Source organism: Podarcis bocagei (assembly GCF_964188305.1).
Source record: "Podarcis bocagei genome assembly, chromosome: 10".
In the NCBI taxonomy this organism is placed as follows: domain Eukaryota; kingdom Metazoa; phylum Chordata; class Lepidosauria; order Squamata; family Lacertidae; genus Podarcis; species Podarcis bocagei.
In genome coordinates, this window is record NC_138135.1 from 25,156,225 (window position 1) to 25,170,361 (window position 14,137).

General features: G+C 42.6%; 1 protein-coding gene across 2 annotated transcripts in view; it reads left to right on the forward strand.

The window, feature by feature from the left end:
* The window catches only part of BRAF (B-Raf proto-oncogene, serine/threonine kinase), a 57,440-nt gene extending 44,137 nt beyond the window's left edge, over positions 1-13,303 (forward strand). For both annotated transcript variants that reach the window (XM_081212041.1, XM_081212042.1), the window contains 6 exons: positions 3,105-3,151; positions 3,904-4,022; positions 4,603-4,734; positions 6,175-6,309; positions 8,759-8,912; positions 13,242-13,303. In XM_081212041.1, coding sequence (XP_081068167.1) covers positions 3,105-3,151; positions 3,904-4,022; positions 4,603-4,734; positions 6,175-6,309; positions 8,759-8,912; positions 13,242-13,264 — 610 coding nt within the window. In that variant the 3' untranslated portion in view covers positions 13,265-13,303. The remainder of the gene's footprint in view (positions 1-3,104; positions 3,152-3,903; positions 4,023-4,602; positions 4,735-6,174; positions 6,310-8,758; positions 8,913-13,241) is intronic.
* The last annotated feature ends 834 nt before the right edge of the window (positions 13,304-14,137 follow it).

The window sequence follows — 14,137 nt, forward strand, 5'->3', positions numbered from 1 at the left end:
TGACACCAAGCCATCCGGTGTCTTGTCATAAAACACCGTAACAGCTGTAAAGAACGATCAGTAGCTGTATTTGGGTGACTATCACAGGAGAGAAGCTCTTACCAAGACATTTTAAATATAACTGTATTTGTTCTTAATGTATGGTGCTAAGGGAGTTTATACCCAAAGCACTGCTTTTCCGCGAGGGGAAAAAAATGAATAGGTTTTGTCAAAGAGAAAAAACATAAATGAGGGTAAACTCCCCCAAAATTTTTTTGAATTGGTTGAAAACTTTGGCTTAATAGATACCTGGAGGTGGAAACACCCAATTACAAAACAGTTCACCTTTTTCTCGGAACCTCACCAAAGCTCGAGTCGGATAGACTATGTTTGGGTCTCTAAAGAACTGGTTTCCAGAGTAAATAAAATTGAGATCACGCCACGAACTCTATCGGACCACAATTCGATTTATCTGGAACTAAAAGGTAGAGAACAATCCTCATTTAGATGGAGGATGAATGACACTTTATTTGAGAACCCAAAAATAGTAGCGAAAGCGAAAGAGACAATTAAGGATTATTTTGAATGGAATTTACATAAAGAAAAAAGTCTGGACACTGTATGGGACGCGAGTAAGGCTGTCATGAGAGGCTTCCTAATCCAGCAAAATAGCCATAAAAAGAAAGAAAGAGAAAGAAAAAAAGAATAAATTCTGGTTCAACTCATGGAGAATGAGAAAAAATTGATAATAAAACCTAAAGATGAACAAATTAAACAGACTATCAAAATGCTACAAACTCAGTATTCCATGTTGGTGAATCAAGAAGTGGAATGGAAAGTACAGTGGTACCTCGCAAGACGAATGTCTCGCAAGACGAAAAACGCGCAAGACGAAAGAGTTTTCCGTTTTTTGAGTCGTTCCGCAAGACGAATTTCCCTATGGGCTTGCTTCGCAAGTTCTTGCAAGCTTGTTTCCTTTTTCTTAAAGCCGCTAAGCCGTTAATAGCCGTGCTTCGCAAGATGAAAAAACAGCAAGACGAAGAGACTCGCGGAACGGATTAATTTCGTCTTGCGAGGCACCACTGTATAGAAAGTAAGTCTAAACTACTTTCAAAAATGTATAATCTCCTATTAGAATGGAATACAAAAGACGAACTTATAAAAGAGGCTATGATAAAATGGGCTATTGATCTAGGACACAACATAGACTATGATGTATGGGCCAAACTCTGGAATGAGAGTATAAAATTCACCTCTTGTTCTGCCTTAAAAGAGAATGTTATGAAGATGGTCTATCGTTGGTATCTTACTCCCACCAAATTGGCAAAAATGTACAGAACTAGTAGTAAAACTTGCTGGAAATGCAAGGAAAAGGATGGCGACTTCTTTCATATGTGGTGGTAATGTAATAAATTAAAAGAGTTCTGGGAATCGATTTATAACAAGTTAAAAAAGATGTTTAAGTATAGCTTTCCCAAAAAGCCGGAAGAATTCTTGCTAGGTTTGGTGGGAGAAGATATTAAGAAGACTGATCAAAGATTATATTTGTACGCAACAACAGCAGCTAGAGTTCTGATAGCTCAAAAGTGGAAGCAACAGGAGATGCCGACAATAGGAGAATGGCAGATAAAGCTGGTTGAATATGCTGAGATGGCTAAATTGACGCGCAGAATTCGCAGTCAGGAGGAGACAAAGTACCAAAAAGAATGGTGTAAATTTTTGATCTATATAAGTGAGAACTGTACAAATTTGAAAACTTTGGCAGGATTGAAGTAAATCTTATGTCATGTTGTAATATCTAATCAAAGAAACTGTGAACTATAGAATAGAATAGGAAAACTGATGGAAGGGAAGGACAGAAATCAACAGCTCTACGGAGCATAAAGTAGGATACATGTAATAAGATTTGATGTTTTACTGGTGTTGGTGGGTGATCTTAAATCTCAATAAAAATTATTTATAAAAAAAAGAATGGAAGCTCACATTTTTTTCTAGTGCTGCTTCCTGGCATATCTGCATAGAAACAAGTAACTGAGCTGCATAGCCTTCGGGCTTCCTCCAGCATGCATATGGCCTGCTGTGGTATGCCCTCTTCCCCAAGTCAAGCCTTGCTGCAGATTGGCATTCATGTAATACCAGCATGTTTTAACAGTCTTCCCAGTAACAGGAACAATGAGTGTGTGATTTGTGTTGCTCTACAGTGTTCTGATATAAAGGAGAATGATTTCTCATCTTCCCTTTTCTCCTAAAACATTTCAAGTGGGTGTGAAGAAATTGGCAGCAGTGTCTCATGATACTAGAGGGGTGGAATATGATGGAACCATAAATGTAACTTAGGCTAATAAATATGAAGCTGTCTTATAGCTGATACGTTCCGGCTGCCCAATCCTAAGCTTGTCTACTTGGTTTGAATTGCATTAATTTCCAGGCAACTTACTGCCAAGTAATTTGTTTTTGTATTTTTACCTGCTTTTCAGCCAGGATTGACACCCAAAAACAGATTGCATTGAAAACCCACTATTAAAATGAAATTTACAATATATTAGATAGTAACCTTGCCAAAGCAATTTTTTGAACAAATTGTGCGGTACTCCCTAATAAGCAAAGGAGTTTAGGTCTGCTGAAAACAGATCATTATTATTATCATGCAAAAATGACAAATATTTAGTTGGGGGGGACGCAAGGGATGGGGCCACAGACCCCCTGGGTGCGTTCCGTGGACCCCCAGCAGTCCCCAAACCCCTGATTGGCAACCAGTGTATTAGAGCGATTAGGAGATGTTTGGGCCCTGGCAAAGTCTAAGCTCCAGGCTGTTCCTCCCAAAGGGGAGTGGGCAGAAAGAGCTGCAGATTTGTGCATGGTGTGTAGGTTTGCAATTCAGTTGTCTTAAAAAGCCTGGGCGTTGCAGGTGCTGATAGGTGCAAGCTGACATAGCAAGCTGACTCCTTGAAGGAAGAATGGGAGACAGATGCAGTAAATAAACAAATGGCTTAGACACTATACAACTTAGAGACTACCTTTTGCCATATGTTTGTGTCATCTTTGAGATCATTCAGCTTCACGCAGGCTCTTGATAAGCAGAAATATATAGTCAACTTTCTATCTAATATTTTCTTGCTTTCCAGTTACTTGCATGCCAAGTCAATCATCCACAGAGACCTCAAGAGTAATAGTATCCTTTTTCTAAGAGACCGGACCTTTATTGTTCTTCCTCCCCTTCCCACATCCCTAAAGTGAGTATCTGTTCTAAAAACATGAGAGAAAAAAGTGTGGTTAGGTGAGATCAGCTGATGATCTGTGGGCAAGGTAGTTGTCCCACTCAAGGCTTTTTGAAGGGTTTATGCCTAACTAGGAGCAGTGGAGCCTGAAGTGAGGATGTACATCCTAATTCGTATCTTACTGAAAATGTGAAGTGTGAATAAATCCGTATCTGCATTCTGATTCATATTTTAGTTTATCCTTGTAATTACTAGTCCAGCAGCCAATATGCACATTTGCTAAATCAGAGTGATTTGTTCTTTGTTGCCTGATGACATCAAGCCAAAAACAAATCAAGTCTTGATTGAAGAAGCATCATTCACACAAGTGATGTAGTTTATTATGTGACACCATGGAAGCACTGTGCTGGCTTCCTCTCAAACCAACATTTGACATGCCGGAAACTCCCACTAGCCTTACCAGATTTTGAAGACCCCATACAGTCAACCCAGTTATAGAGACTCTTCCTTAGTTTGCTTATTGTTCTTACTATTAGATAATAGGAGCACTGTTCAAATTTCAGCTTAGAATCTATAGGTAGCAACTAGATAATAATGCAGGCTTATGATCTGGGCTTTTGTAGTAGTTGAATGGGCACAATATGTACTCTGATGGGAAATTAGGATTGCCTCTTTCCCTCCTTTTTTCTTTACATCCTCTGTTCAGATATATTTCTTCATGAAGACCTCACAGTAAAAATAGGTGACTTTGGTCTAGCAACAGTGAAATCACGATGGAGCGGGTCCCATCAGTTTGAACAGTTGTCTGGATCTATTCTATGGATGGTAAATAAAGGGGGTATTCTCTGAACTATTTTTTGATCCACCCGATAGTTGACACCATCTCCTGTGTAGATGTATATTCATTGTGCCTCTAAGATAGGGATAGCAACATTTATAAGGCACCGTAATAGAGGACTGCACGCCACTGCACATGGAACCTTCTGCTTTTTGTGTGGTATTGCAAGGGAGCTGTCCTTTCTCCTCTTTCTGGAGGTGAAATCCCAATGCACAGGTCCCTTTCTGTACTTTATCCAGTAGGAGGCTCTTATTTTGCAGTCAACTCTGTGTTCATACAAAATGTTAGCCCGGTAGATTTCCCTGTTATAATCACTGAAAAGTGATAATAACTCTCCTTAAAGCAGTTTATTACCTGCATACCTGGGGAAATGATGGATTAATTTGTATTAATGAGTGCCAAATGAGTAGGCTAAATATGTGGCTATTATAGACATCTTACATCCATTAAAGGCTTTTATGTCTCCCTTTCAAGAAATGGAGTCTCCGGGGTTGGTGACGTAAGACATAAGAAAATAGCTTTTCAATGCAACAGAATAAAGCAGTTTTCTTCTCTTCTACATCACAGGCTCCAGAGGTAATTAGGATGCAAGATAAAAACCCATATAGCTTTCAGTCAGATGTGTATGCATTTGGGATTGTTCTTTATGAGCTGATGACTGGGCAGTTACCATATTCTAACATCAACAACAGGGACCAGGTAAGGCATTCGTGGCTTTGGGGAAGCTTGGATTTTGTTGGTGCTTTCACATTCTCATCACTTGTCATTGTCTGAAATAATTAATGAGTGGTTTAAATTTGTCAAATGGTCTTTGGCATAAGTGCCTTTTTTCCTGCTTCAAGTAGACCCTAATTTTAAAAGGTCACATATCAGGAAGTAGAAAAATGCAGGAAGTGTTAAGGACATAGACTTGTGGTGTCTTCCCCTAGGCCCTCACTTAAGAGCCAGTGTTTTGCATTTGATAGTATTGGGCTTGGACCAGAGAGACATGGGCCATGTCACCTTGGACAAGTCATGCTTTGTCAGCCTAGCCAACCTCCCAGGTTTTGGGGGATACAATGGGATCACACCCACCCACCCATGTACATTGACCTGAATTCCTCAGAGATAAGGTGGGAGGTGACTGCAAGAAAAAAAAACTTTGGCATCAGGTAAAATGAGTGAAGTGCTCTAGTAAGAAACCCAGAGGATGAAATGCCAAGTTCCTAATTTGATTTTCTTTGGTCCACATCCTTGAGTACTTCAATATTTGGGATATTTTTGCCCTTTTTGATGAGATCTGGTTCTGCACAATTGTGTATCACTTTACACTGAACAACTGGCAAGTGAGGAACGTTATGGTCAAGATTCAAAGAATAACACAAATAATTTAGGGCTGAGGGTCTTTGGGCTTGGGTGTTTTTTTTTCCAACTAACAACCTCCATGGTTTTTGAAACTGAGAGGGCTTTCAGACTCAGCTTGTGTTGTGGCACCTAGTCTTCTCTTTAAGTAAGATTAAGAAATCCCACTGGGTGTGCTCAGCCACATGGACATACCTAAAGTAGATCTTTGGATCCTGGCTATCCCTGCAGAACAGGGTGACTGGCTATTTCTTGAGTTTTGACAATATCCAGTGGGCTGGCAGACAGCTTGCACAGAACGAATATTAAAATTGAGTTGCATTATCTTAGATATTTAGTGACAAGTCTCGTACTTAACCCTCCCTTTACCTGAAAGGGGGCAGGACATAGGTCAATTTAGTGTCTACCTTTGGGTTGTCTAGCAGGCAGCATAATTTATTCAATACTGATACCACATTGCAGATATGTGTGTATATCTGAGTGTATGTATTCATATTAATTCATTCCAATCAGAATATAACTGGGTACCAAGCTACCATTGATGAGTATGTTGCACACCTTATTGTGAAATTACTGTCACCCTCCAGTGTGAAAAGAATTTTAAATTTGGGTTTAGAAAACCTTTGAAATATAGTATGGACTGAAAGATCACAAGTTTTGTGCAAGCCTGGAGTTCAGGGTTATTATTATTATTATTATTTTACATTAACACTTCCCCCTTGCCCAGTTTAATGTAGAAAGTAGATGTTTGCTGGAACCTTCTCATTCCCACTCTTCTTTTCCTCCCTGTAAACAAAGATCATTTTTATGGTGGGGCGAGGATACCTCTCTCCAGATCTCAGCAAAGTGCGAAGTAACTGTCCCAAAGCAATGAAGAGGCTAATGGCAGAATGCTTGAAAAAGAAAAGGGATGAACGACCCCTCTTCCCACAGGTAAGAAATATTCCTAATATTTGACTACATTCAAATTGGACTACACTCACATTGCCTTGCTAGGGTCAGCAAGCACCAGCTGAAAAAGACTATGCCAAAATGACCTCCCCAGTGCAATTCACGGCATCCAAGAGCACAAGGTCAATTCTTAGGCTTTGGGGGGGTGGAGGATGAAATTGTTTGGGTAGTTTCATGGACCAGGATGGGATGCTTCCTGTGGCTACAGTGCTGCTGCTTTTCTCTTCTCACTGTAAAAAAAGAAGAGCTTACGTATTTACGTATTTAAGAAGCCTTACGTATTTAAAATATTTATTCCTCACTCTGGGACCAGCTTTCACATCAGTAAAGACAGCAAAGCCCCTGCCCTTGGGCTTACAAGGCACAACACAAAAGGAAAAAAGGGATGGGAAGGAAAGATGAAAACAAGCAAACTTAGTGTTACAAGTAGCTATAATAACCAGCTGCATGGAAGTAGGTTGTTTGCCATTCAAAGACAGGCCTTGGCAGGGCCCTGAGGCCTGGTGACCTCGCCTTCCCAGAAGTGTCTGCAATGTGGCCAGAAGTTGTTGACCTCACAGTGTGAGGCCTTATAGGCATAACTGGAGTCTGCTGGCTTCTTGTCATTCCTTCTGCAGCAGTTATGGGTCCCAGTGCCAAAAACCCCATAGACGATCCTGTCATTCTTCCTCACAGGGTAATTGCTTCCAAACATTCTTAGGGGTGACAGTGGAAGGAGGCCTTCTTCTCTGGTCACCCCATCTCTGTCCTGAACAGCTTGGAAGATGTTAGCAGTGCATTGGCGCTGGGTGATGCTAAGGTTGCAAGCATCGTTCAGGATCATTGTTCAGGGAAGTGAAGTGGCAGCCGAAGCAGAGAGCTCCGGCTGCCAAAATAAATGGAAAACCCACTGCTGCAGCAAGTGGCATGTTTTCCTGCTGCAAAAAGTAATTTTTAAAAGCCAGCACTACATTGCTTTATTAAAGGTCCTTCTTCATCCACCCTCAAATCGTTCTCAGCCCTCACCGTGGTAGCTTTACCTTTGCAATAAAATGGGGAGGAGAAAATTCAGATTTCATTTAGACTGGCTCTAAGGGAGTCTAAGAAATGAGTTTCTTATCAGAAATGCATCTTCTTTTAGAGCAGAAAATGAATGGCTTGCCCTTTGGCATGTACCTGCCTTGGGAATCGCATAATGGTAATAATAGCCTGCTCTGCATGTGGAATAATAGAATTGTTGCTAGAGACGCACTGGTTTCTGCCTCTCTTTGTCTATGTGACTGTCTCCATGGAAGTATTAGCACCATGGGTCTTTTAAACATAGTCTGTGAAATAGCTGCAAGTTCCGTTTTCTTGCTGCAAAACACTTCACCATCACCGCCTTTGTTGGTTTTGATTTTTCATTCCACAGGGCAGCTTCAGATGATTTTATCAATACACAACAACAGTTAGGGGATGTCCCTATTGTGCCTATCATCAATACTGAATGATGCCCAACTCTTTCCAGTGACAAGAAATCAGTAGAGCTTCAGCATAAAGGCCCACTGGGTCCGTTTAGTCCAGCAGTTAGCTAGGATGAGAGTCTAAAGCCCTTTTTCAATCTGGGATTCGCTGTTAAGCCTAATCTGCATTGTGGGACCAACTTCTACCTTTTTTAGCCTATGGTGGCTGCACTTCTTTCCCCCCTCTCCTCTCCCCAATCCCTTTCCAAAGGAAAACAAAACGGTGGGGCTAATGGTGTTACTGGTACAACTCGCATGAAATCTAGACATGAGTCAGGTGGATCACAACCTGCTGGCCGAAGACTAGTAAACAGGGAGATTGTACAATCCAATAGAGAGCACGGCCCATCTCCCATGCTGTCAACCTTTCTGAGAAGATTGGACAGAGGCTGGTACAAAACATGATGAGCAATTGCAGCATCAATGCTCTTAAGAATTTACTCCAGCACCATCATTTCAGTGCTTAAATGGCAGTGTTCCTGTTTTGCTTTCTAGTAGTGCTTAAAGCAGCAAGACATTTCTAAAGCCTTTAATTCCAGCATTGCCTCTTAAACAGAAAGTGCCAAATCAAGCAGCTGCACTGCCATCATTGTAGGAGGGTCATCTTGAAGTCCTGAAGGGCAGTTTCTCTCTCTTACTAGGTTTCTCGGTGAACATTGCATAGGTAGGTAGGAAGCAATCTCTACTAAGTCAGACCATTGTTTCATCTAACCCAATATCGCCAACCCTGGCAGCAGCTCTCGGTGGTTCCAGACAGAATTCTTTTTCAGCCCCACCTGGAGACACAAGGGATGGAACCTGCATGCAAAACAGGCGTTCTACTACACAGCAACAGCCCTTCTCGGAATTGACAGAATTATAATTCGTTGAGAATTAATTTGTTCCAGTTTGGAACTGCTCTGTTGTCTTCGCTCCGCAACACCCACTCTCTTTTCTCTCTTTGTTTTCAGATCCTCGCCTCTATTGAGCTCCTGGCCCGGTCGTTGCCAAAAATTCACCGCAGTGCATCTGAGCCCTCCTTGAACCGAGCTGGTTTCCAGACAGAGGATTTTAGTCTGTATGCTTGCGCTTCTCCAAAAACACCCATCCAGGCAGGGGGATACGGTGGGTTTTCTGTAATCTGAAAAGCTGAAAGCATGTGCCTGTGTGTTGAATGTGCCCCCCTACCTCCCTTCATGTGTGCATATGTTTCACATTCCAATGAGCTGGTTCGCTTTGTTTTTGGGGAAGGTGTACTGACTGAAAAAGAAACTCACCTTTTAAACTCAGTCTTGTATATATTCCCAGCATGGCATCTGTTGCTGGCGATGGATGGCCTGGCAATTGCCAACCATGAAAAGCTGCTCAGTAGAAAAGGGAAAAGGTCGTTGAAAGTAGCTAGCACACTCTCTCTCACACACACAAATGCATCTCCATTTATGTTTGGATTGTAGGTCAAATTTCCTTCTCTTCTTTTGCCATCTCTGCTGCACAGGTAGCTGGTAGAGTTTTATTTTTGTGTTTTAAGCTGCCTGTTTTGTCCCTTCAGTCAGTGTCATGTGGTAGCAATCATGTTAGCGTCTCAAGTCGGCAGCGTTGCTGACAGTGGGCAAAAGTAAGACAAGATGAACTTGGATTTAAAAAGCCAGCTGCAACCACCCTCGTTTCAGTGAGCAAAGGTGAACAGAACATAAAAGACTTAGGCAGGGAGTGGCTTTTTTCTGAACTTCCTGCTCTGAAAATTGTTGCTTACTTGGAATTGGAAGTCTCTTTGTGTTTTTGTTTCATTTTATTCTTGGGTTTGTTTGTTTTTGTCCTTTCTTACTGCCTCTGTTCTGGCACTGCTCTTGCTTAACACCCCTTTTCGGCTGTTTAAAATCATTGCTGGACCCATGCCTTTGCGCCGGTCTGCTTCAGGCATGTTAATAAGCATTGCTCGACTTTTAACAGGTTAGAAGGGACATTTTTAAAAAAGTGAATATTGCTTTTTGTCTGTGTGGCCGTGCTTGAAAGCAGTGATGCTCATAATAGGAGGAAATGGCCTTGTAAAAGCAAGAGTAGTAAACTTTAAAAGTTGTTTAAAGGTGGGGAAAGAAAATTTTGCCACCAGCTCTCTTACAAAGTCAATGGCTTGCTGCTAATGCTCAGCTTTACATGAGTTGATATTTCTACTCAATTCTCCTTTATGTGGAGAAAACGTTTTATGCTTGTGTACAGAATTTGTCTGATTAGATCTCCAGTAAGGTAATGTGGATGCCAACCTAGCAGTTCGAAAGCATGTCAAAGTGCAAGTAGATAAATAGGTAACGCTCCGGCGGGAAGGTAAATGGCGTTTCCATGCGCTGCTCTGATTTGCCAGAAGCGGCTTAGTCATGCTGGCCACATGACCCAGAAGCTGTATGCTGGCTCCCTCGGCCAATAAAGAGATGAGCGCCGCAACCCCAGAGTCGTCCGCAACTGGACCTAACGGTCAGGGGTCCCTTTACCTTTACCTAAGGTAATGTGGAAGTCAAGGACCCTGAAGTCAAGGACTTTTTACATTCCCAACCTTCCTTTTTTCCACATTGGGAGTATCTACCTTGAGCAGGTAAACCTGCTCTTCATTGCTTCGTGCTACATTCACCTCTGGTGACAAGTATCTAAATAATAACCTTCATCCATATCTATGTGTCAAGCTTTTTTGTCTAGGTGACAATGATCTTGCTTGCTTTGTTATTCCTGATCAGTTGTAAACTGCTCAGCATGGTTAGTGTCTCAGACAAGCTGTGGGCGATTAGAAGTTTTCAGGAGTGTTCTTGCCATTCTTTGTTGTCAGATATATGGAAGTAGGGAAATTCCCCTGCAAGCTAGTATGCAGCTGATTGAGTTGAATGGTCGCCATTTAAATTTCCTGAAATGCCCTTAGGTAGCAGAAGTGCGGGTGCTTCTGCCTCAGCACTACGAGTGCCCATGGCTTATCTGAATCGACTTGCAGTGTCCAGTGTGAACTGATGAAGCCAAGGCTTGTGCCTGCTAGTCCATCATCGGTCACACGCCTGCACAACGTGAAGGCGACAGCTTGCCTATCTCCTCCTTGTGACTTTTTCTGGTTTGTGGGTATCAGGCGTCCCTTGCCCTTGATCATTGCCCAGCAGTGGCTGCCTTTATACCTCCAGCAAGCTGCCTTGTGAGCAGTTGCAGGTTTTGCATCCAGGACAGGGCAGAAAGTTTTGATGGGCACCTTACTAGGTTATGTTGCTTCTGCATAGTGGCTCCGTGGAGGTTCTCCGTTGAGAGAATCAGAGAACTAAATAATTCTAAGCATTTGTTTTTCTGCTAGCTCACAGAATTTCAGGATGCTACTGTCCTGATTGTTTACCACCACCACCGCCTTAAATTTAAACTTTCAGATGTTTTGAACCTGATACCGATGACTGTGAATTCTAACAAGTCTTAAAATGGGCTTAGGATTTTCCCCCTCTTTATGTTTTGCATAGCTTGGGGGTGAGGAAGACTCTGAGCGAATGCTCTTAGTCTATGGCTAGATGGAATGTCTAGCGGAGCCCTGCCTTTCCAAATTAACACATTTTTATCTTCACAATCCTGTGGCACCAATTAACACTCCAAATGATAAGCTGAATCAGGAAGACCAGAGGATCAGTGGGGATGTAATTTATTATTTACAGACTAGCCAGCAATCAGTGTTAAATGGACTGAAGGTGGTAACCAAAGCCTGTAGTTTGGAATGGGTGAAAGAACATGAATGTTCTTAAAATTAGCCCCAGAGCACAAGGTTTTGCTTTTTCTACTCCAACAAATGGTGAAGCTGTTAGTTCGCCCAGGGCCTTGCTAAGATAAGAGACCAGAGACCTGTAATAAGCTGGAGAAAGTAGAACCCAGCCGTACCTGCTTTTGACATCAGAGCACAAAATTTCTCATTTGGGTAGCGTTAATAGGGTGTACATATATGCTAATAGTATGGTATTTGGTTAACCTGCTGCCCTGAAGTAGAGCTTCTAGAAAGTCTACCTTTTAAAGTTTTCCAGAGTGTAGCTTCTTCAGATAAACTCTTTTAACTCAACCATGTGACAGGAAATGGAAGCTCCATCCATTCCCTGTCTCCTAAATCAGTTAGGTAGCCGTGTTGGTCTGACGCAGTTGAAATATATTAAAAAATTAAATAATTGTCCAGTAGCACCTTAGAGACCAACTAAGTTTGTTCTTGGTATGAGCTTTTGTGTGCACGCACATGGGACGCGGGTGGCGCTGTGGGTAAAAGCCTCAGCGCCTAGGGCTTGCCGATCGAAAGGTCGGCGGTTCGAATCCCCGCGGCGGGGTGCGCTCCCGCTGCTCGGTCCCAGCGCCTGCCAACCTAGCAGTTCGAAAGCACCCCTGGGTGCAAGTAGATAAATAGGTACCGCTTACCAGCAGGAAGGTAAACGGCGTTCCGTGTGCTGCGCTGGCTCGCCAGATGCAGCTTTGTCACGCTGGCCACGTGACCCGGAAGTGTCTCCGGACAGCGCTGGCCCACGGCCAATAGAGTGAGATGGGCGCACAAACCCCAGAGTCTGTCAAGACTGGCCCGTTCGGGCAGGGGTACCTTTACCTTTTACCTTACATGAAAGCTTATACCAAGAACAAACTTAGTTGGTCTCTAAGGTGCTACTGGATTTTTTTCCTCCCTAGATATTCCTAAATCAGTACAGTGGTGCCTCACAAGACGAAATTAATCCGTTCCGCGAGTCTCTTCGTCTAGCGGTTTTTTCGTCTTGCGAAGCAACCCTATTAGCGGATTAGCGCTATTAGTGGTTTAGCGGCTATTAAAGGCTTAGCGGCTATTAAAGGCTTAGCAGCTATTAAAGGCTTAGCGGATTAGCGGCTAAAAGGCTATTAGCGGCTTAGCAAGGGGGGGGAGCGAAAAAAAATTGGAACACTTGCAAGACGTTTTCGTCTTGCAAAGCAAGCCCATAGGGAAATTCGTCTTGCGAAGCAGCTCAAAAATGGAAAACCCTTTCGTCTAGCGGGTTTTCCGTCTTGCGAGGCATTCGTCTTGCGGGGCACCACTGTATGGGGGTTTGGAGAGCAGAGAGCCATGCCAATAAATCCTTGCTTTTTTGACCCCAAGAGAGCAGCTGCCATTGTGTAAAACGTGTTGAGAATAATCTTGCAAATGTGAACGATGATAAAACTTTACATTTGCACATTCTTCATGAGAGCATGCGGGCTCTTAATAACCTGCCATATGGTCCAAGTTTGCTTTTTGGAAACCCATAGTTAAGAGATTTGGGGAAAGTAACTTTGTCTTCTGTCTCTGCCAATGATATCCTTCTGTACATTTAATTATTAACAATTGCATTTCTCCTAACACCTGCTCCACCCGGTATATAGTGTCAAATTTATGCTGGATAACATTTCTGTCTTGCTGATGAATGAAACCCAACTTTTTAAAACTCAGCTCTTGTCCTCCCTCTACAGGCGAATTTGCAGCGTTCAAGTAGCCACGGCAACATTGGCAGCAAATCCACTCTCTCATTATTATTATTTTTTAAAAGTCTTGTGTTCCTACGGTTTCTTTTTATAACATCCAGACTCTCTTCTGCCCCTCAAAAAAAAAAAAAAGGAAAGGAAAGGAAAAGGAAATTTAGAGGAAAGAGATCTGTACGCTTAGAGGAGAGCAGAATGGAATTACCAATCCAACTTTGGGTGGGAAGGGAAAATCCCTTGTTAGGAACCAGAATCTATGCTGCCTGTATGTTCACCTCCAGTCTAAACGCCATGTGCATTTGGAGACCCCCTTTCCCCACCCTGTGGCTGCCTGTTCCATTGGCATCATTCCCAGGAGAGAGGAGGGCTCGTGCTTTGACTTTCTGATGCTCTGGCATGATGAGATTGGAACTCCTACTGCATCATTGGCTTGGGATGGTCTGCTGGTCGGCTTTCTCCCTCTAACAACGAGTTATCAAAGGCTGAACATCTGACGAGACAGAGCTAATCCAAACAATCATCCTCGGGTCTGATTTATTTTTTTCCTAGGGTTATGTGTGGTCTTTTTTTCCTGGTGTGCTTACCAATCAATGGGATAAATGCAGTATATCCTTTTCAGCTGAAGGAGCACCCGCTCTTTCGGGTAAAAAACACAACAACAGGAACATGGCCAAATTGGCAGATATGTGGAAGGGGGAGTCTGAGAAAGGATTAATTTGAAGGAAAAGGGGATGCTGCACCTTCTCTTTCCAGAATTGCTTTTATCTCTTGTTCAGAGCCACCCTTTCCCCTATCTTTCCTTTTTGTACACTTTCAGAAAGGGTTGGGAGGCTTTTTCCCCCCCTCTCTTGTCAGTCCAGCAACAAACGTTTTTACAAAATTACATC